The 21,503-nt window shown below is 52.4% G+C and overlaps 1 protein-coding gene across 4 annotated transcripts in view; it reads right to left on the reverse strand.

Annotated features, from left to right (window-relative positions):
- The window catches only part of ssh (Protein phosphatase Slingshot), a 420,346-nt gene that overhangs the window by 105,365 nt on the left and 293,478 nt on the right, over nt 1-21,503 (reverse strand). For 2 of the 4 annotated variants that reach the window (XM_065424416.2, XM_065424412.2), the window contains exon 3: nt 17,418-17,512. In XM_065424416.2, coding sequence (XP_065280488.1) covers nt 17,418-17,512 — 95 coding nt within the window. Of the gene's footprint in view, nt 1-4,404; nt 4,846-17,417; nt 17,513-21,503 lie in introns of those variants that run through there. The other 2 variants (XM_065424413.2, XM_065424415.2) reach the window with 2 other exon arrangements.

Consider the following 21,503-nt stretch of genomic DNA (forward strand, 5'->3'; position numbering starts at 1 on the left):
ACTTTTGGGGCCATGGAGGCGCTGTAAAGAACGGCGGGTTGCACAACAAGATTGTCACCTTGCCACCCGATTACGACAAGGGGTGCAAGACGCGCACCTCCCGCTCTCCACCTCTCCGTGCTGCAGCTGCGAGGCGTTCAAAGAAGCGACCTTTGCGCTGGAACCCGCCGCCTTCCTCCAGCCCCTTCGACATGGTGACGGGACGAATTCGGTGTGTGGACAATGATTCTAGAGTTCCCCAATGCGGAGCTGATTTGACACGCCTGAAGAAGCTACCGCGGGAACGTCTTGTTTTTGTGCTTCTCACGGTTTGGAGTGGCTCGGAACAATGAGCGACGCGCGATCGACAACGTCGATTTTCCGGAACGGCACCACCTTCAACGCCGTCGCTTGGGCTTCGGAATGTGTGTGCCTTTGTGTCTGTAAACTGGTCTTCAGAGCAGCTGCGAGTTGGTGGTGTGTAAACGAACAGCCGCCGCGTCGTAGGACCAGCGGATCGAGTGTATAAAAACTGTGGTTGTGCGATTGTTGGACGCACTTCTCCTGAGCAGTCATGTTAGACTGGTTCACTTCTCTCATGCAGTCCTGTTGGACTAATACTCTTTTTTTCAAGCAGTCATGTTAGACTGAGTTAATTTCTGTAAATAAACCCCTTTTTCCTCGTTCTCGATGAGAAGCAGTTCTTCACTTCATCAACGATCTCAGCGTAAATAAGTTGGACGACGGCATGGGCCAGCTACCTTCGAATTCATGCCGTACTCCAATCTTGGCAAAGGACCACGGACGAAGGGATTGAGCCCCCAATCCTGACAACGCTTGCACTCGCGTAAGTTGCAGCGCGCCACTCCGCTAAAGCGAGCGGCATCCTGACCACCAAATCGGCCAGTCAGCGCGGACAAGAATCGGTTAGCCCTGAAAGTGCTCGACCGGAGGAACACGCAGCAGGGCCCCTGGCTTCGCACGCGGGCGCGGCGGACACGCTGCCCTGGCTGCCGCGGTATTCCCGCGAGGTCCGCCTGCCAGGGTGCGCCGACCAGCGCCTTATAAAGCGGCGACTCCCACCTCGCGCAGCGCGGTCTCCGAGAGGAGGGCGGGCGCACTATTTCGGTACGCGGCGCGGATCGGGGGGGAAGGGAGGCAGCGGGCGCCCTTTTCGGGGCACGGGCCGCGAACACCGGGTTCACCGGGCGGCGAAGGACCATCGGGCCGAAACGCGCGCGACGACCGCGCAAGCGGTCCAAGCTCCCCGACGAGCACTGGGCGCGTTTACGTAATGGAAAGGGGTGTGCAAGCGGACGTAAGCGGCGGGACGGGCCCGAGCTCGAGCCACGAGGCGGCGCTCTTTCGCAATTCGGGCGGACTGCGCGTGTGCCGAGGACACGGGGCGTCACAACCTGCACGCTGCTATGCGCGGTGTTTTCCCCGTTCGACACTCGTTGCGTCAATGAATGGCGATGCCAACGAACCCTGCGGTTACGTAATAGTTACGTTTGCGTTATAACTAGCGCGAAAAAATAATATAAAGAGGCATTCCCCATGTCATCGAACCCTGCAGAATTTGAGCATATATACAATCACGCTCAGTATGAGCTGCAACGCGAATGTGCGTGGCAAAGCGGTGGCTCCTACTGAGCGTGATAGTACCTCAAGTGTCTAATGCGATTTCTACGTTGATTCTCACGTTAAAGAGGCCATTACGACCTTGCAGCTTCAGTTTTTTTAGTAGGACTGTATTTGCGCCAGAGTGTTACTAATCACGTGACCTGCCAAGGACTTGACTTGCAGAGTTTCGGGAACATTTACCGCTACACAATGGGCCAGATGCGAGTAAATACATTTGAAATTCCCGACATCACGCTGACGTCGTGGATTGGAAGTATGGCCTTCATTTTATTCTCACTAATTGACATCATACCGTGAAATAAACGAAAAGTAAGCTTTAAAAGAATTATTTAAGGTTTATGCTTCTCTAGTTTATGTCCCATTAAAATAACCGCTGTCTTTCATTCGACGAAGGGCAGCGGCGTCTGCGAATTTCCAGCGTGGAAAATCTCGCTATGTGATCGCTTCGCGCGGGAACTGAAACATCGGAGTGCTCGTGTACGGTCAACCCAACGCAACCCCCGAAGCGTTAAGCGCCAGTCGTTATAGGATATTTGAGTCGGCCTCCGGCATCGCTCTCACGCATTTGAAGTCTAGCATGCTATGTCTACGTTAGCCTTCTGTATGAGGCCGATGGTGTGGCTAAGACAGCGATCACTGAGGTTTTGCAGACCAGCTTGATGCATACGAGTTTTGTACTTCCGCATTGTCTCTTTGCCTTGTAAAGCAATTATACCCATAAGAGACCGCCTAAAAAGAACGCGACGGCTGTGTGGACACAATTTCTGTAAAATGGATGAGGGTGTCGTCAAGGATGGACTCAACACGACCAAGCAAAAAAAAAAAAAAGCTCTTCATCCCCTTGAGGCTTCTCCAGCTTCAATCACACTTGTTAAAGTGGTAAATCGGTCGATTCAGTAGCCATTTTTCACGATAACAAATTTGCAGATCCCACGCACTGTTGAAGACTATGTTATGCGAGGCATTCTTCAGGTACCTGGCTATCCAGCATTGCTTGGGGTTCCGCAAAACAATACCAAGTGCACCGACGCGCCCCTGTAAATGGAATAGTTGTAAGTCGCGAGCGTAGGCGTTTGTGTCGACACCAGCACGGCGGGAATCACGTTGTAGAGGACCGTAGGACGACAATATGGTGATCTCTACGCGAGTCGTTCGACACCAGGCTATGACCTGGTGATTGTTGGGTCCTACATTGTTTGCGTACGAGAGTAAGCGAAAGAGACACGGACCCCGGCGTCATCAGCCACTACGTGTCATACAGTCGTACGCACGCATGACTATTTCATGTAGTTTGTATGTTAAAACAACGATGACATTTGTACTTCAGCGAATAAATGGTAAAACTTGATCAAATTGGGCGACCGTAAAGTCTGTAAAAACATCGTGCAGTTTCTACGTAGCGTACGCTCCTACGAGGAAGGTACGGTAGCAAAGCTGGCCGGTGCTGGAGATGGTGCAGTCTAACACGGCTCGTCAAAGCGTGAGCTGTTATAAGGAAAGACGACGACACAGTAGCGGGGAGTACACGCGCCGAGTGTTTCGAAGACCTACAGCTGGCTTTGGAATGAGGGAAACCTGCCTGTAATCGTGGCCTTATGGTTAAAGCACCCGGCCGTTGTGCTCGATGGCAGAGGTCCGTTCCCCACATCGGTCACACAGTTATTTTATTTTTCTTAAAGCGATGCGAGAATGGGAACAACCTACCTACGCAAAATGCCAAGAATGAGGCAAGGAATGCTTCGCATTGAAATAAGACACCGACTTTTGCCACCCACAGCAAGACCAGGCGTTGTCATCATGCTGCATGATCGGCCAACGCTGTACAGAAATAAGGACACTCGCAGAGTCGACAGTCGGCCGATGGGCCCCTCGACAAGTGTGATTTGTACTGTACGGTATGCTGTTATCACTAACCAAAATTAGCTTATTCACTGGCGACTACCTCCTAGTCCAACAAATGAGGTAGTCGCACAATGTACCTACAGGTAACCTGAACGTCTGCCACAGTTAAAGGCGCAAGCTTTTCCTCATCGGAATGGCACCCACGCTGTTACTATCCTTCCGTATATTTTCTAACTTTGCATCGTTGCTAAACCACAGCTTAAAATTAAAGGCAGAATGTTGCAGTAAGGGCACGTACGTGTGAAAAAAATTTCGATACACAGCCTATCTCCGAGTCTGATTGTGTGGGCTCAAGCACGCGCGCACACATCGCACTGGGTGCTCCGTCCGCTTCATTGGCAGTAGAAACTGCGACCATTCCATGCTAAATCTCTCCAGTGCGTCTCACAGAACCCGAAAACAACCATGAGCAACTTTCATGAACGTGTGTAGCTGGCATACAACATGAGCGTCTGCCCAAGCCAGCAGGACTACGGCTCACAGATGGCACCACTGCCTACGCAATATGGCAGCGGCCATGACAAAGAAAAAAAAAAGAAAGAACAGGCTCTATAGGACGACCAGTGAAAATAATTCCTTCAAGAGCACGAAACACGAATGCTGAACTCACAAGAACTGCAGAGTAACGCAGTTAGCTGTGCGTGGCCGCAAGTGGCCAAAGTGCAACGGATAATAATGTACGACACAGACTTCGTTCAGGTCCCCTCAGCTCAAGAAAAAAAAAAAAAAAATCTCGGAGGTGCTCTTAACACGGTTTTCCCACTGTTACGTTTAACGTATAGATATAGTATAATTTATCGTAAATAAGACTATACCGCGCTGTTTAGCGTAGGCAGTTGGCCGGCAAGCTATAGGGCTGCGTTCCTACTAAGCGCGCACCGTGCACGGCGGAGTGTGGCGAGCGGCGCTTACGTCGTCGTCCCTGCGCGCCGGCGGTGGCCGCGGGATTGCCGGCCAGCGGGACGGGCGAGCGGGCGGCGCACCACCGCGTGCTGCTGCCCGGGTTCTTGCGGCGCAGCACGCACGACGACCAGGCCAGCTCGTACTGGGAGCACGAGGGGCCCGCCGCGGCCAACGGGCCGCCGCCATCCGACGGCTGCTGCTGCTGCTTCAGCCGGGGCGGGTCGCCGCCCGCCCGGCCCCTCCCGGACTTCATCGCCGCCCGGCGTCGCGTCAGCGAGGCGATGACCATACCGATTGGACCAAGGCTCGGCCCCTGCTACAACCATAGGACGCCGGACACATGGCCGCGTCCGCTTGCACTTCTGCAGGAACTTCGTCTTCTTAACTTCCACGACCCGGCACCCATCTTGCACACAAATGTCCTCACCTTGCCTCTCAAAAATACAGAGTGCGGCAGGTATTTAAGGACACACATTCGTGACCTCTAGGTACATAATAGCTGCAAATACTTCTTTGCTGCAGGTAACCATGGCAGAACTCCAGCTTACTCAGCAAATGAAGAGGCACGCAGTTATCGTGTCCTTGGCTGCAGGAGACCTTGATTCAGAGATCGCAACATTCTTGAAGGTTGCCCGATCATTTGTGTTCAAAGTTCGGAAAGAATCGAAGGCTGCCAGGGGTGATGTGGACGCTGTTTCACAAAGGAAACGACAGTGTCAGCGTTCTGCCACTCTTAGGACACCAGAATTCATTAGTCGCGTCCACCGTATCATTGATGAAGACCCTGGAGAGTCGATAAGAGCCCTAGCCACGGAGGTGGAAGTTGACGAGGCCACTGTCAGACGTGTGGTTCATGAGGACCTTCGCTACAAGCCTTATGCTATGCGGAGAGGGCAGTTCTTGTTTGAGAAAACCAAGGAGAACCACCTGACCAGTACTAAGCGTCTCCTGAACAAACTGAAACACCCAGAGGATCCTGAAATGTTGTGGTTTTCCTCCGATGAAAAAAACTTCGTCCCGGACCAGAAGCTGAACCGCAGAAATGATCGGTGCTGCGCGAAGGCCCCGAGGATGTTCCAACTGTCATGCGCACAAAATTTCCAGCATCAGTGATGGTCCTGGGTGTCGCGAGCACTGAAGGAGACGTGATGCCACCACATTTTTTTTTCTCTCCAAGGTGCCAGAGTTACCGCAGTTGCTTACACTGAGGTAGTGAACACGCTTGTGCAGCCCTGGATTGCTGCTGTAGCACGTGAGAGGCCCTATGTTTTCCACCAAGACTCTGCACCATCCCACACAGCCCATACCACTCAAGAATCGATGGCCGAAAACCTCCACGACCACGTTACTCCAAACAAGAGGCCTCCGAGCTCCCCAGATCTCAACCCAATGGACTACTACGTATGGGGCGTAGTTGAGACGGTGTCCAATAGGCACCCACACAACACCCCTGAGGCTCTCAGCGGAGCTGTTGTTGATGCAATGGCGCATGTTCCGAAGACGCACCTCATCACAGCCTGCGGTCGGTTTCGGTAGCGTGTGGAGTCTGTGATGGCTGCTCTCGGTGGTTTCATTGAACGATGACATTCAATGCACGCATGGCCACCTGTGAAAAACGTTAGTTATAAATTATCTGTATCCAGTATCTGTGCCTGTTTGCGTGTGGGCGTAAATTTGTTCTCAAATACCTGCCGCACCCGCTATTGCGACCGAACCCATCTCGCGACACACGTAGGCTAACAGTCAGTTGGCTCAAAGTGTGACAGGCGTTGGAGGTAGCTGTGCACTCGGCTGTGGAGTTGCCTCTGCGGCAACGCAGCTCTGTAAACTGCGAAGATAAACCTGAAGCCTTTTCAATGTGTTCGCATTCTAGGGCTACATCACGCACTTCCCAGGGTTATCTGTTTGTTTGTATCTAACCCTTTTGCCACCTACCTCGGTCACTCGGCATAATCCATGGTCGAATGCGTGGCGCATCGGGCTGCTGTGCTGAGGGGACAGGGTTCCAAGCCAACCATCGGGCCAACTTGGGTAACAGAATGTGGCATTGTGCACATACGTGCCGCTATTCAACGAACCTCTTTCCCGAACCGAGTGCTCTTAGGGAAGCGCGAAAGAGGAGTCTCGCTGCACTACACACACCTCATAAATGATTCGCTTCAACGGTGGCAATACGTTATCTCGCTAGATTCATTCAATACTAAACGCATTACCATCGACAGCCATCGCGAGATGGACTCTGGCGATTTTTTTTCCCTCATACGCCTTGACGTGTACCTTAGAAGGCTACAGTTGGTTCTTAATGAGAGGAACGGCGCAACCCACTTAAAGGAATCGGCCAAAAATTAGTTTGTAGAAAAGGTCAGGGGAACGTCCTTGAGTACTACACGACGAAAGTAAATAGCGTGAAATCTAGAAATTAATGTTATCTGATACAGATATGAATCGAAAATGACAACAATAAGATAACTGTAAATAAAAGTGATTTCCTAGCACGGCATAAGGGACGCGTCGTCTTTTTGACTCTAAGGTCAGAACTAGCAACTGTAAGTGTTGTGCCAGAGAGGATACTCTGTGCCTGCCTGATCTCGTTCAATAACGTCAAAGAGATGCCCAAGGCCAGCGAAAACTTAAAACGAAGCGTGATGATCCTTGCAAAGTACACTTAGGATGACACACGTCGGAAACGTACTTGGCTGACAGGTTATTCTTACTTCCCGAAATCTGCGTCAACTGTGACACTGAGCAGGCACTATCTGGTTTCTTGCTTTGTTTCTGAGGTCCCTTAAGTTGGCAGATTCTGTAAAAGCAGTCTTGCACTTCCAGCGCAAGTGGTATATGTGCAGTTTCATCAGTCAGCACGGGAACAGTCGCTAAAAAAGGCTTGCATACAGAGGACAACGCTTCAGACGATGTCTGGACCAACTTCGCGAAACCACTTGAATGGAAGGGAGCAAGCTTACAGTGCTTTAGAAGGGTTCATCGAGAGAACGACAAAAGACCCGACGCCGCGATACCTGTCCACGTGTCAGCGTTAATTTACAACGAGCAACAATGAATCTGCATGTCTGCACGGATTCTTGCAACGTACGTACATACACTATATGAATAGCCCATTGTTTTCTTTTCAGTTCAACAACTTAGCCTTTGGCATCCACAAGTACGTACACGTACCTGTCGCCGCTGAACGTCCTGTCCTTACGTTTCGATTCCGCCAGGCTGGCGCTGCTTGTTGGTGAAAATAAAACAGCAAGGAAAAGGCGCAAGCTATGAAACGGGATTTTCCTCAATCCACACGTCAAGTCATTAAATCGCACTAGATGTATCTTCTACCTTAAATTATAATATAATCTCAAAATTTGACAGTAGATCACATGAGGTCCACCCCGCTTTCCGTCGCTTCTGGTCCTCAGCCAATCTCACCAAACCCCGATTACCAAATCCCGTCCACGGATAGTTGTCACGCGTCTCACTTCAAGCCACTACCTCAATGTATATTCTTATACGTGCTTTTATAGACAGTCAAGCATCAGACCTCTTAAGTGCGCGGCAGTAAAAGCGTGTAAGTATCGACACAGAGATAAGACGAACTCCTCGGCGTCCTCGTGGGCGATGACGAAGTCTGCAGCGCTATGGCACAAGGGCAACACAGGCGAAAAGGCGTCAATATTATGACACATGGTGAGAAATTAAGGAACGAAGGAAGGAAGGGAAGGGAAGTAAACCAGACTTTGTGCAGTTTTCAACCCCCTACGGTGTATGTATATGTGAATGGATGGCTGTATACTGAGACCTAAAGACCCTTTCGTCGATAGCACATAAATATGACCGGAAACGAGCCTAAATCCCTTGTATTTTGAATTTTTTTCTGGCTTACGTCAAAGTAACTTGGCTGCTTGCATATTATTCATGCATATCCTCTAACCCAACGAGCTTTTTTCGCTCTGCAACGTAACCGAAACTGTTCTTTCTGAAAGTTTCATTTACTGAAACAGTTGAATCTGCTGCCGATTTCTTTTTTTTATATTTTTCTCAGTTCTCTTTTTTTTTTTTCTTGCAGGAACGTTTTCACTGCGACGGGAAATTTCGTTCTTCAATTTCGCTGTTTCCTCGTTTAAACTATCGTTTTCATTTTCTGTTGGCCCTAAACTAAGGGCTCCACCCTACGAGGAAGTCTCCCCACCTTATTCTCCCCACCGTTGCCTTTACTGGGGGAGGAGGGTGCTTTTTTCTTCCCTCCTAATATAAACCAACTTGAATCTTAATTTAAGATTTCCGATTTATTTATTTTTTCCTCTTCAAAAGTTCGTAGGTTCAATTTGAATGGAATATATCTGACGTTCTTTTCGCTGATAAAGAGAGAGAAAAATTTGTTGTGAGAAATGCCGGAGGAGCTGTGTCTCTGGCCTATTACTACGGGTACAGGAGAGCGACTTGCATGCAACCAAGCTAACGCCGCCGGATTCTTGTACGATCCCCTCTAGAGGGTGACTGTTAGTGTTTCTGAGGTCATCATCGTCATAATCGAAACAAGAAGACAAAGTGAAAACAAAGATCGCGGTCCACGTTCGGCTGGCCGCCGCGTGCCACGCGCCTGGCCCAGTCCGTGACAGCCACGCGCCTCGAGCAGCCGGCCGAGACAGAAGCAAGGTCATGGGCGAGTCGAACAAGTCCAGCGGTTTTGTGCCTGCTGCGCACAACCGCGGCGACGCCTGGAGCTCCCGAGTCACCCCGCCGCCACCGCCGCCGCCGCAATCGCTGCCGACTTCGTCGCCGCTGCAGTCTTCGCGACGGGAATGTCGATCCCCGTCGGGGTCCTCCGTGTCGGCCGAGGACCGCGCGTTGACCGACCGGCCGCGGGACGCCAGCGTGACCGAGGAGTACAGCGAAGGTCAGTGGCTAAAATGCGACTCGACCGAGCTCAAGCGGCGCCGGGAGATGGCCACGCAGCAGCAGCAAACGCGACCGCCACCGCAGCAGCCGCTGCCCGCCGACGCGGCCGAACCACTGCCGCCGGCGGCGGCGGCAGCTAAGCGGCCCGAGATGCCCTGGTTCTGCGAGCGTGGCTCCACCCTCGAGTACATCGTCTCGTCCCTCAGCAGCAGCGTCGAAGAGAAGCCGAGCCTGCGGTCGGTCGACGACATTTCGCCAGTGGCGCCGGAGCGCAACTCCGTTCCGGCCACCCCGCCTCCGACGGCGCTGCGGTGGTCGCAGATCACGGGCGGCCACGCCGAGCCGGTCGGGGGGCGGCCGCAGGGGAGCCTGTACGGCGGCACCGAGGACTCGCACTTGCCTTACTGGACGACGAATGCCGAGTGCACCGGTAGGACACCCGAGTGCCCGCTGAAGCACGATTCGATGCCCGCGCATCTGCAGGTTTACGACACGGAGAGCGCGCGCGAGAACAGCTCCCGCGGAAGCAGCGCGCCCATCGATGGCGACGACTCCGAAACCGGCGCAGAAGGCAGCACCACCAAAAGCACTGGCGACGACGGCAGCACCGACCACCACGCCGAGCCCGAAGCTGGAAAGCACGGCGCCGCCGCCAGACGGCGATCCCAGCAGGAGGAGCTCACGCTCGAATCTCTACGGGAAACGCCTGGCGCTAAAGAAGCCGCTGCGATACCGTCGGCAGCAGAGCCACTCGCGGCGAAACCACCGATGGCTGCTGCAACAACAACGGCAACCTCGGCACAACCTCCCGCAACCGAACTTCCAGCAACAGAACCTTCAGCGACAAAACCTTCCGACACAAGCCTTGCAGCGCCACGGTCACATGCGACTGCAGACGCTACAGGCACCACAGCTGCCCTCGCACCTGCTCTTACGGCCGCTCAGGCAGTAGCCGGCCAAGCCAAGGACAGCATGGAACACCAAGCTCCAGCGGCTATAACGTCGCAGCACTTAGTCGTTTCGTCGCCTTCCGAGAAACGTACGCAAACTTGTCCTAGGAAACTGCAGAGAGCCCAGCTACCGTCGAATGAGAAGTCACGGGGCGGTGGCATCGACCGCGAGAAAGCGGGCGCCGTTCCGAAAACGGGAGACCAGCTGCGTTCGTGTTACGACAACAAGCCGGAGTACCACCACTACGTGACCGCGGTGCTGCAGAGGATACCGATGAGACTGCTGCTCTTGGACCTGGCTCTCGCCTTTCTGTTCGTCATCTTTTCGCACATGACAATCATGAGCCTGCGAGAGACTGCGAGGTCGACAAACGCCACGTCAGAGTTGCCGGCTTTCGTCAGCGAGCGGCCCGTTTGCCGAGACCCCGCGTGCGGCTCCGCCGGGCTCAACCTTTTCTACACGCTGAACGAGTCCGCGGACGCGTGCCGCAGCATCTTCGACATGGTCTGCCACCCGTGGGTGCACGAGCCGCCGTCCAAGTACCACAGGGTGCTCGTGGGAGGCGAGCGACTCGTCGTGGCCGACGTGCTCCGCGAAGTGGGCAACTTCTTGGAAAGCCAGCTGAGCCAAGTGTGGCCATCGACCAGCCGTGGCAAACTGGCGCTGCTGTACGCGAGCTGCCGGGACGACGAGAGCCGCGACCGCGCCGGGCTGGAGTACTTCCGAAGTCTGCTTCGACGCTACGAAGTTGACCGGTGGCCGTTTGTCGAAGGGCGCGCAGCCTTAAGGAGGCCACAAAGAGTGCTCGAGCTCTTCACGCGCGACACGGGAGCGGAACCCTATTTTAGCCTTCGGCTGAGCAAGTCGGGAGACACGTTCCTCTTCACCGTGGGCTGTCCGCTACTCGGTCTGCCGCCGCTGAGCTTTATCGAGAAAACGGCAGACGTCGGAGTGTACTTAGACTACATCGGCTTCGTGCTAAAAGCAGTCGCGGGCTTCTATACGAACCGAAGCGACGTGCCGGCCAACGTAGTAGCCTTCGAAACGAGCCTGGCGAGAACGCACGTGCAGTCTTGCAATGACGAAAGCGGCGCCTATAAACGGAAGACGCTGAGCGATCTGGCCGGCAGCAAGTGGAACTGGGAGCGGTTCGTGGACGAGGTGACCCAAGGAACTGCCAGGAAGTACCGCCACCTCCAGTCGGCGTCCTGGGAATACGCCTCCAACGTCACGGCCATCATCGTTGGCGACAGCGTGCCGGCAGCCAACTACTTCGGTTGGAAAGTGGTGAGCCGACTCGCTCCGTACACGACCACGACCATGGCGAACGCGTACAAGCAATTCCTCGAGGCGACCGGCCTGGAGACTCATCAGCCGTCGAGGCACTGCCTCACGCAGGTCAACCAGGTGCTGCCGTTCGCGATGGGCCGCGTGTACGCACTCAAGAGCCCCAGGACGTCGACAAACTACGAGGCGTCCCGAGTGGCCTACCACGTCGCCAGGAGCCTGGACATCTACATCGTCAAGGACCACCGGTCGCTGGCTCCAGAGGTCGAAAGCGTGTACCGCAAGATGCGCTCCACGATGGATCTGACCCTCGGCTACCCCGAGTGGGCGGCGGACGAAGCCCGCGTGGACGCGTACTACGAGCCGGTGCGGATCGGCGGCTCGTACCTCGAGTCTCACGTGAGCGCCGCCAGGGTGACCTACCACCGCAGCTTCGACCCGGCGCGCAGCATGTGGGGCCGCGAGCGGCTCATGTTCCCGGAAGACCCCGAACGCTGGACGCTCGATCCGGCCTGGCTGTCCATTTACGACATCCAGGACAACCGCTTCTACGTCCTGCCGGCCGTCCTCCAGCCGCCCTACTATGTGGAGGGAACGGCGCCTTCCCTCAACTACGGAGGCTTGGGCTTCCTGCTGGCCACGGCTGTGCTCACCGAACTGTTCTCCCACAACGCGGAGCAGGCAGCCGCGACGTCTTCCGACGGCAAGTTCCTGGCACGTTCGCTACGCACTGTGCGCGCTCGTCTCGTCCAGGCCGCGGCGCGCTGGGGTGCGGGGGCAGCGCACGACGGCTCCAGGAAAGACGCCCTAGCCGCGAGGGTGGCGTACCTGTCGTACCATATGCACGACGACTTTCGCGACGGTCCAACCGTAGAAGGGCTGCAGACGGTGGCGCCGGACCAGCTCTTCTTTATCGGCGTGGCCCGCACCCTGTGCACTCTAGCCCGCAGTCGCCACTACGCTCGCGTTGTGGGTCAGCGAACTTTGGTGGAAGCGCTGACTGCGATCGACGACGCCCTGCTGCCGCTTCCAGAGTACCGGGACGCGTTCAATTGCAACGCTTCCGATATGCATCGATCAATTGCCAAATAGCATTTCATCCTCGATAAAACTATTTAAATACAATTTTGCTGTATTATCGCTAAAGTCTGCCCATAGCCGGATCTATTCTATATGTACGCATATTCGCACCACTATCGAATGAATAACGCTACCGAGAGTCGTTTTCATTGAACCGAGCACATTGAGTCGTCATGAACACGGGGAAAACTGTACAACCGCTTTTATACGTGTTTGCAATCAGAATATGTATAGCGTGTCCAGTTAATTTAGAATCGAGCCTTGCTCGTATCGTCTCGTATTGTCGTATAGTCCTTACTTGTTAAATAAAACTCCATGCTGCAATCTAGACTTCAGCGACTATGAAAATTCTGAGGTTTTCCAGAACCACGTTCCGATTTTGAGGCACTACATATTGCGGGGTGCCTCCGGATGTTCTGACCACCCGGAGTTCTTTAATTATGTGCGCCAAAATCTGTGTGCACGAGCGTTTTTATCTTTTCGCCGCAGTCGAAATCCGGCCTCCGCGGTCGGAATCAAAAGGGCGACCTCGAGTTCGGCTGCGCAACGCCATAGCTATTAAGCTATCGCGGCGGATATTTCGGCGACTGACATTTTAACACCACGTCGAAATTCCTAGACCGCATGCATTTTCACAAGCTCGGTTGAAAGCACTACTACACAATCTAGTCTCCTGTCATCGCGGTTTCATTGTCCTATCAACATGGAAATGCTCTACTATGACAATACAACAATATTTAGCTCACACTAGTCTCCGTGTTTTCGCAGAGCCTCGCCAGACAAGACCAGTGAAACCAACAGTGCTCAGTGATGTTATTGACAGGGGTAAAAAGGAGGATCATTCGCTTCACAAAGTACAGATCGCAACAGACAAACTTTAAAGAGCGGCCAGCCAAGGATTATCATATCCAAGTCGACAGTCGCCCCCGTAGGCACACGCTGACTGCGCCGTTGACACCGCAGAAGGCCACGAAAATAAATACAGGGTGTCCCAGAAGTCTTTTTTTTAATTACAAATATGCACCGGCCATAACACCACTGTATTTCTTCCTTTGTGGTTATGTCAGGCTTACCAAACACCAGTGAACGACATAGCAGCATTATGGCGCAGAATTTCTGACATAACATCCATCCCTCACGAAATGCTGACCAACACCTGGGTAGAATTAGAATATCGCCTGGATATCCTTTGGGCAACAAAAGAAGCACCCGTGGAAATTGTATGTGTGTACACAAAAACTGTCACCTGCACTTCAAGATAAAATATATGTGTCTAAATGTCATATTTTCTACCTTCTGCATGTTTGTAATCAGGAAAAGACTTCTGGGACACCCTGTGTGTATGAACAGAAACTACAACAAAGTCAGTTCGTAATTAGTTTGCTAAACGTCACTAACAAAACTACTAGAGTAAATCATCTGGATTATAGTAATAGTGTGAACGTCTTTATTGAAATTGGGGTGGTGAGGTTATCATATGGGGCGTTTGCGAAATATATTCAAAGGTCCCAGATATTTACGTACGCGCACGCAAATGTCGTTTTGCTCTCTTTGTATTCATCATTCGCTGAATATATAGTGACGCAAATGGACACGGGTATAACAAAGCTTACGAAATTAAGCTCTCTACCTATAATTTCTCCAACAGTGCACGTGTGCCCCTGTAAAGCTGTCTTTTCTGCTCGGCAACTGAGCTATGCGACATAGCCAATGCTCAACGAGAGATGCCGACGATAGGCCGCCGCAATGGTGACGTGATCGAGTCATTAGGGCGTCAATATTTAATATCTGTATTTTCACCTTTTCCAGCTTTTGTTCAATCTCGGGCTCAGCAAGAGAAGAAGAACGGTAGATTGGGCGAGCTTGTGGTTTTCCATGATGTTTAAAAACAGCGCTAAAGGCGTACAGCGATGGCGATGTGAGTGTGTGTCCCATATTATATTCTGTTGTCCGGAGTACGTCTTTAGCACTGCTGTTAAACGTTATCAACAAGACAATAGGCAGTTCTAGAAGTGAGTGACCCAAAGTTTAGAGGACGCTATCGGCCAGGCGGACAAAAGAACGCAAAAGGCCTACGAAGACGTTTTGGCACTCAATGTGTCAGCGCGACAATTTTTGCTGCGCTGCAAAGACCGAGTAATGAATCAGAAGCGGCAGCACGGCACGTTTTGGCCCACGCCCCCAAGCGCTCCCTGCCCATTTGGATCCTCCAATGCGGGAACGAGAACTATACGAACAACATCCTGAAAAGAGCCAACGTTCCTTCCGATTAGAGTTGGCTTATGAACGGCCAGTTCTACTAGTGTCATGTTGTTTAGTGGCGGTGAAGAACCGGACAGTGACCGAACCGTGAATCGCGAATCAATATCCTTAATGGGGGAACTTATGCCCAGAAAAACAACAACAGCACAACGGTTAGCCGCGATCACAGTCGTCAGTCATTGAAATGCAACCTCGCGGGTCAAGTCCATCCGCTACTTATGCATGCGTCAAAGCACATTTTAGAATAACCGCTCGTCCTCGCTTACAGCCGAGAATGCGCAACAGCATTCGCGTCGCGCCAGCAATTTGATTAGGCAATATTCATTTGGTACAGAATACAGGAGAACATGCAAGACATTTTAGACGCAGTAGACGCGCCTTGAGCCGAGCGACAGATACATAACGGTGACAATTCCGCTGAAATATGGTCCCCACCAGCAGTGGCGTAGCAACAGGGGGGGCCGGGGGGCCGTGGGCCCCGGGTGCAAGGGGCCAGCGGGGGGGTGTCCTATACGTCTGAAGACACCCCTCTTTCCACCGGCTACACCCGGGGTGGGGGGGGGGGGGTTACAGAAGACCTATGGGCCCCGGGTACCAGACGACCTAGCTACGCCACTGCCCACCAGAAAGCCAAAGATTGCACAGTGGTACCACGGTTCACGAACTTTAATTCGCTTCGCGATTCGTGTCCCGAACCGAATCAGTCGTGAAGGAGCGCTTCGAACAGGAAACAATGTAAATGTGGTTAATCCGTTCACACTCTGGGGATTTAAAGAAAAATTATTTCAATACAATATCAAAATAAATTCAGTACTGTACAGTGCAGTACAGTAAAAGGATCGTATAACGAGAGGTAATACACACACTTTCCTGGCAGGAGGGAGAGGAGGGTGGGTAGCCTACGTGGCAGCCGATTAAATTAATAAGGCCAACATGGCGATCTCTTTCAAGGATTTGCTCCTCCCTTGAGAACTGAGCCTTCGGCTAACAAAACAATTTGTGCAGTGTGATTTGTTTGTCTCCTCCTCAACACAACCACCCGAAAACGAGAAACCACGTTGTCGTTGATAAGGTTAAGCACTCTGTTCGCTGCAGTGATGTTGGAGTCGTGCTCCACAACGAAGACCTGGCATTCAACCAATTTTCCCAAAATTTGATGGCATAGCCTACCAGTAGACCTCTTCGTCAGAGTAGAAAGTTCCTCGACAAGGGCATTCTGTTGCTCAGCGTGAATTTCAGCAAGTTCTTCTGTGGTCAGATCTCTTCTATGGTCTTCGAGAAGTTCATCCAAGTTTCCATGAACAAAGCCCAGACTACGGAGAAAGCCCAGACCCTTACTCCTACAGGTGGACAGAATATTTTCGACAACCTGTGCCTCAAATTCTTCAATGTCAAGCTAAATGACGTAATCGGCCAACGTTCTTTCTTGAAAACTTTATAGTAGTAATAACTTCTTGAACTGATGCACCATTACACAGCTTTTACTTCAAACCTAAAAATCAATCGTAAAGTAATATTTACTATAAATAAAGGTGCTTTTAGTTAACGATAAATGGCATCATCCGAGCGCCACAAGAACTATGTCCGTGAACCCGATACGACGTTCGTGAACAGAGGCGGAGTTCTAGAACCTAGGTAAAATTTTGCGAACGCCGCTGTTCGCGCACGGAAACGCGTTACAGCTGTACTATCGACATAACTTCAAACGCGAAATACTCAAACGTGACTAGATGGCGCAGTCGCGTCTCCAGCTCAGCCTGCGTCGGTAACAGTGGCTTTCATTCAGGATCTGCAATGGACATACGGCTACACAGCGTGCTTAAAAACGGAATACAGAACGACTGCGCATAGCACTGATTTGTGCTTAGAAGGAACAGGAGTTCCGATCAAATTTCTCTCGGGCTCGCGCTTCAATTAAAGCTGACGATATATGCCGATAACATAAGCCACTGCTGCAATTTCTTACACAAGGTGGGAACAACAGCCTTTCCTTTAGCTACCTTCACATTCCGCCCGGCAACCTGCATAACTTTTTGTGTAAATTACAACGTCAAACTAAATTCCGGGGTTTTTCAGGCCACACACACGAAGTCATTATGAGGCACCCAGTAGTGGGGGGCACTCAGGCGTGATTCTGACCACCCGGGGCACAGTGCATACTTCGGGGCACTTTTAAACGAGCGAGTGCATATTTCGCCCCCACCGAAATGAGGCCGCCGTGGTGAGGTTGAAATCCACGACCTCAAACTCGGGAACACAACGTCATAGCCAGTGGGCTACTGCGACGGATAAAAAGTTACAGCACATACGTTCTACGACGTTAATTTTAGAGGTAAAGTAAATTTTATATAAGTAATCCGTCCATCAGCGATCGTCACATTGAACCTGACGTCCCCGGCAAGGACTGATGAGTCTCTCGACAAAACACGTTCAGCCCCGTGTTTTCCTGAACCACGCGGTATCGCACAACGAGAAACGAATGCCCGAGGAGGGCACGGAGGCGGGCGGGCACTCACCGACGTTGTTGTTGGAGCAGCGGTAGACGTGCATGGACTCGTCATGAGGAAGCACCAGCGCCGTCCCCTTGACTGCAAAGTAGGTCTCGCTGATGCTGCACAGAGAAGGAGAGCGCACGTTGAAGAAAAAAGGACTCGAACCATCGCGTTTCAAAGGCTGAGGGCCACTGTAAAGTTATCGTCAACCGTAATCCGCGTCGAAACACGTCAGAAAGCGACAGAGCTTTGCACGTTTCCGCAGAACTCATTTGGGTAAATGCGGGGAAATTTTGCAAAGTGTAGCGTCAAGCCCGTTTCACGCGCTGCGTACTGTCCGCGATTCCGGCCGCGGCAGAATTCATACTTTCGCAGTGACGCTGTGTCTGACCAATGGCAGGATGGGAACAGGGCGTGACGCACAAGAACTTGCGCTCGCTCATGTGGGAAGTGATGATCGCGGCGGCGGGAGGCGCTGGAACTCGCAACATGTGAAGCGAACTATTCGTCATGGCGCCGCTGGTCCGCATCATTAAGGCGAACCTTTCCTGCGAACCGTCCCGGACTTTCCTCACCGTGGCTGGGTGCTATAGGACAGCGCTACCATGTTTACTACCTTTATCCTGGAAGCTAGCATTGTTTTCTACGGAATCACTCAGTAATAAAAGAAACGATACGTAAATATCCTCGTTGCGAAAATACACGTAATCGAAAGCACAATTCCTTTATAATAATGCAAGCCTTTTTTTTTTTTTTCACCTACACTTTTTCAAGGTTTGGGGTTTGGTGCATCTTCTTGGTCAGACTTTCGCCGAGTAAGAAACAGCTTACTGCTGCACTATATCCAGGATGATCGGCCCGCTCTAGCCCGCGCCCCGATATATAGATAAGGTGCGATAGCAAGCGGGCCCAATCCCGGATACAGTATAACGCGCGGTCACGTGGGTCACGCGTGCCCGCGTCTTTTGCGTCTTCACTGGCGAGCAGGTACCAATCTCTACGGTGGAAAACGCTCTGCAAAAGGTTGGATGGCATTTATTTAAGCGCTTCACGAAAGCTTCACGTCTCAAACTAAAACATGCGAGTTGGATCTGCATAATTTTGTTATTATTATTATTATTATTATTATTATTATTATTATTATTAGTAGTAGTAGTAGTAGTAGTAGTAGTAGTAGTATAAAGAAAGAAAAATTTGTCCACTGGCGCTACATGGACGGGAACCGCACGAAGGTAGACAGCGCTGCTTTAAAAAAAAAAGAAGAAGAAAAAACAAAACATGGAAGACCTTCATATGCCAACGGCGGGTTTGGAGGACGAATCATCTGCGCCACACCGGTCGCGACATGTGCGGTGCCACACGTAGGCGGGAAGGAAGCCGCTCCTGGCATCGCTGTGCGCGAGGGCGCCGCTTTCTCGCGAGACGCTCGCCGTGCCGACCCGCCGCGCCTTCCGCCGCGCGGGTGGTTGCCGCGAAAACACACACCGCCACGCTGCTGCGTAATGTATTCACAACCGACGGGCGGCGGAAACGATCGACTCTAACTTGACTGGGCATGGAATAATGCATGCGGGCAAGGAGAAAGCGAGCTTCGCTAACAAACTTGACGGCCTCCACGTCGAGAAGAAAATGGCGTAACACAAAAGAGAAGCACACTTGGTGCTGTAACATCGTAAGAGCGAGCGGTGCGGAAGGAAAAGAGGAGAACAAGGCTGCGCGAGAGTTTAGGGCACGATCCGAGCTGAAGGCTGCAGGGACAGCGATGCGCAAGAAGTGGGTGGGGAGAGGGGGGGGGGGGGCTTTTAGATGTCTGCGCCCACACTAGCAGACAGAAAATATACGCACGTTGGCGCTTGTACCCAACGAAAGAAAGGCACGGGCGACTCTCACCTTATGATTATTCAAAGTCGTTCTGGTTAAAAAGAGCACACGATACCGACGCCACCCCTCACTTGCACGTGCTGCCTCCGAGCGCCGCGTTCTCCCATCTTCCCTTGCCCGCTCAAATCGGTCGAGCAAACCAGCAGTAAAGCCATAGCGTGTACTCGTGAGACGGAAATTTCCGGAGAATGCCGGAAGTTTCTGCGTGCAAGGCCGCAGCAAAGACGATACCGTGTTGTCTCAGCCTCCTTCTATATATTATACTATATATACTATATATTAATATATACTATATATTATTCGTCGCGTAAAAGTATGTGTTCGTGGTTTGTCGTCGTCATCGCTACTGCTGCCGTAAGTATTTCGCTGTTGCACCGTAGTGCTTTGGCTCGTAGTACCTCCGTCAAGTGGCATCGTTGCTTACGGATCCTTCGGACGTATCTGCGTGCATACTGCGGCCGACAGCACGATCGTTCGCTTACCAAACGTTACGCCACCGTTATCGTGCTCCGCAGTCCTACGGACATTCCTCTAAAGCCCTGTGCCCGTACATAGAACTCACACGTATCGACGCACGCGAAAAGCCGAGCCAGCTTCATCAGAGAGAGCCCCGAGGAGTTAACGACCTCTCGTGCAGCTCCCGGCGACGGGACGTCGCCGGTGACGATGCGTCGCCGGTGACGATGCGTGACCGCCGCCATCGCACGCATATACATACCGCGCTGCACACGTGGCAAACGCGATCTACCGGAGTCGGCGGCTTCATACAGGCTGCACCGTAACTTATGCATGACGGAGGAGAGCGCCGCGCTTTAATTCGCGCCAGGGGTGTTGCCACGGGCACGCGGCGCCTCCGTGGCGACACATCGGCGCCACATATACACCAGACGTGTCGTGTCGCACGCGAGACGCAGGAAACTGGTACCCGCGCAGACGCAATGCCTCGGGCGCGCTACACAGTGTTGTGCTCTAGTTCGATTCACGATTGCGCCCAGTTTAGCCGACTAAGCCACGTATGAGCGCGGATACAAAGGCAGCCTAAATGAGGCCGAGAGTTTTTCGGCGGGCAGCTAATCAGAAAAGGAACTGGGCACTTTTCATCTGTTGCCGCTATTCTTTTATCATCATCATCATCATCATCATCATCAGCCTGGTCACGCCCACTGCAGGGCAAAGGCCTCTCCCATATTTCTCTATTCTTCTCTATTCTTCTCTATTCTTTACTATTCTTTAGTATGCGCCAACATCGTGACACAATAGACAGGACACGCCTTCCTGTTTATTAGTTTCTATGCATCCCGTTCATAACCGCGCAGCGTTATCATGCTGTGAGAGTGAGCGCACTGGTTGCGCGCATACATATGTGTGTGTGTGTGTGTGTGGGCAGTTTTTTGTTGTAAATGAGGAGAAAAGACGCGTGCGCGCTAGCAGATGTCTGTAGCTTTAATGTCTGAGCTGTAAGTATACAGAGGTGTCTGCATGCTTTTCTACAATATAGCAAAGCAGGGCAGCCCAGTGAACAGTGTCACCGCAGTAAGGCCTCGAGCCCACTGCATCTCTAAGACCACCACTGCGGGCTATGTGTTTTCGCCGCAGACGACGCTACACGTCAACGGTCGCCAAGCGTTTCGTGCGCGTTGTTAAGAACGGCCCGATGACATGCAAGTTTTGCCTGCCAGTTGCGACAGCAGCGGCAACCTTGTCTCGGAACGCCACCGTTACGCTCTAGCCTCGTCGCCATTGTGACTAAACGGGCTCGGCGGACCAACTATTGTTACTGAGCCCGCGGGAACGTCTACTGAGACCCCTTCCCACGCACCGACCAAGACGCAAGATAATGGGCAGCCGGCGAGCGCGCTGCGGGGGTCAGCTCGTGGAATAAAAGTCCCCTACGGTGCCTGGTCGTCTCCCCTACGGTGCCTGGACGGCCGTTTCCGTCATCTGGGTATCGGGGGAGGACCGAGTGTTCATAAACCACTGTAGTGCGGCTGCTCAGGACACTCTCTCTCAAGCAGTCATGTTAGACTGATGTACTTTCTCTCGCAGTTATGCTAGACTGATGTAGATACTGTAAATAAACCCATATTTCAGAAGCAGAAGCAGTCCTTCCCTTTATCAACGTCCTCAGCGTGGATAAGTTGGACGACGGCATGGGCCAGCTACCTTCTAATTCATGCCCGACTCCAATCTTACGAGCGATGGGATTGAGCCCCCAATCCTGACAGAGTT

This window comes from Dermacentor albipictus, chromosome 2, assembly GCF_038994185.2.
Source record: "Dermacentor albipictus isolate Rhodes 1998 colony chromosome 2, USDA_Dalb.pri_finalv2, whole genome shotgun sequence".
Lineage (NCBI taxonomy): Eukaryota > Metazoa > Arthropoda > Arachnida > Ixodida > Ixodidae > Dermacentor > Dermacentor albipictus.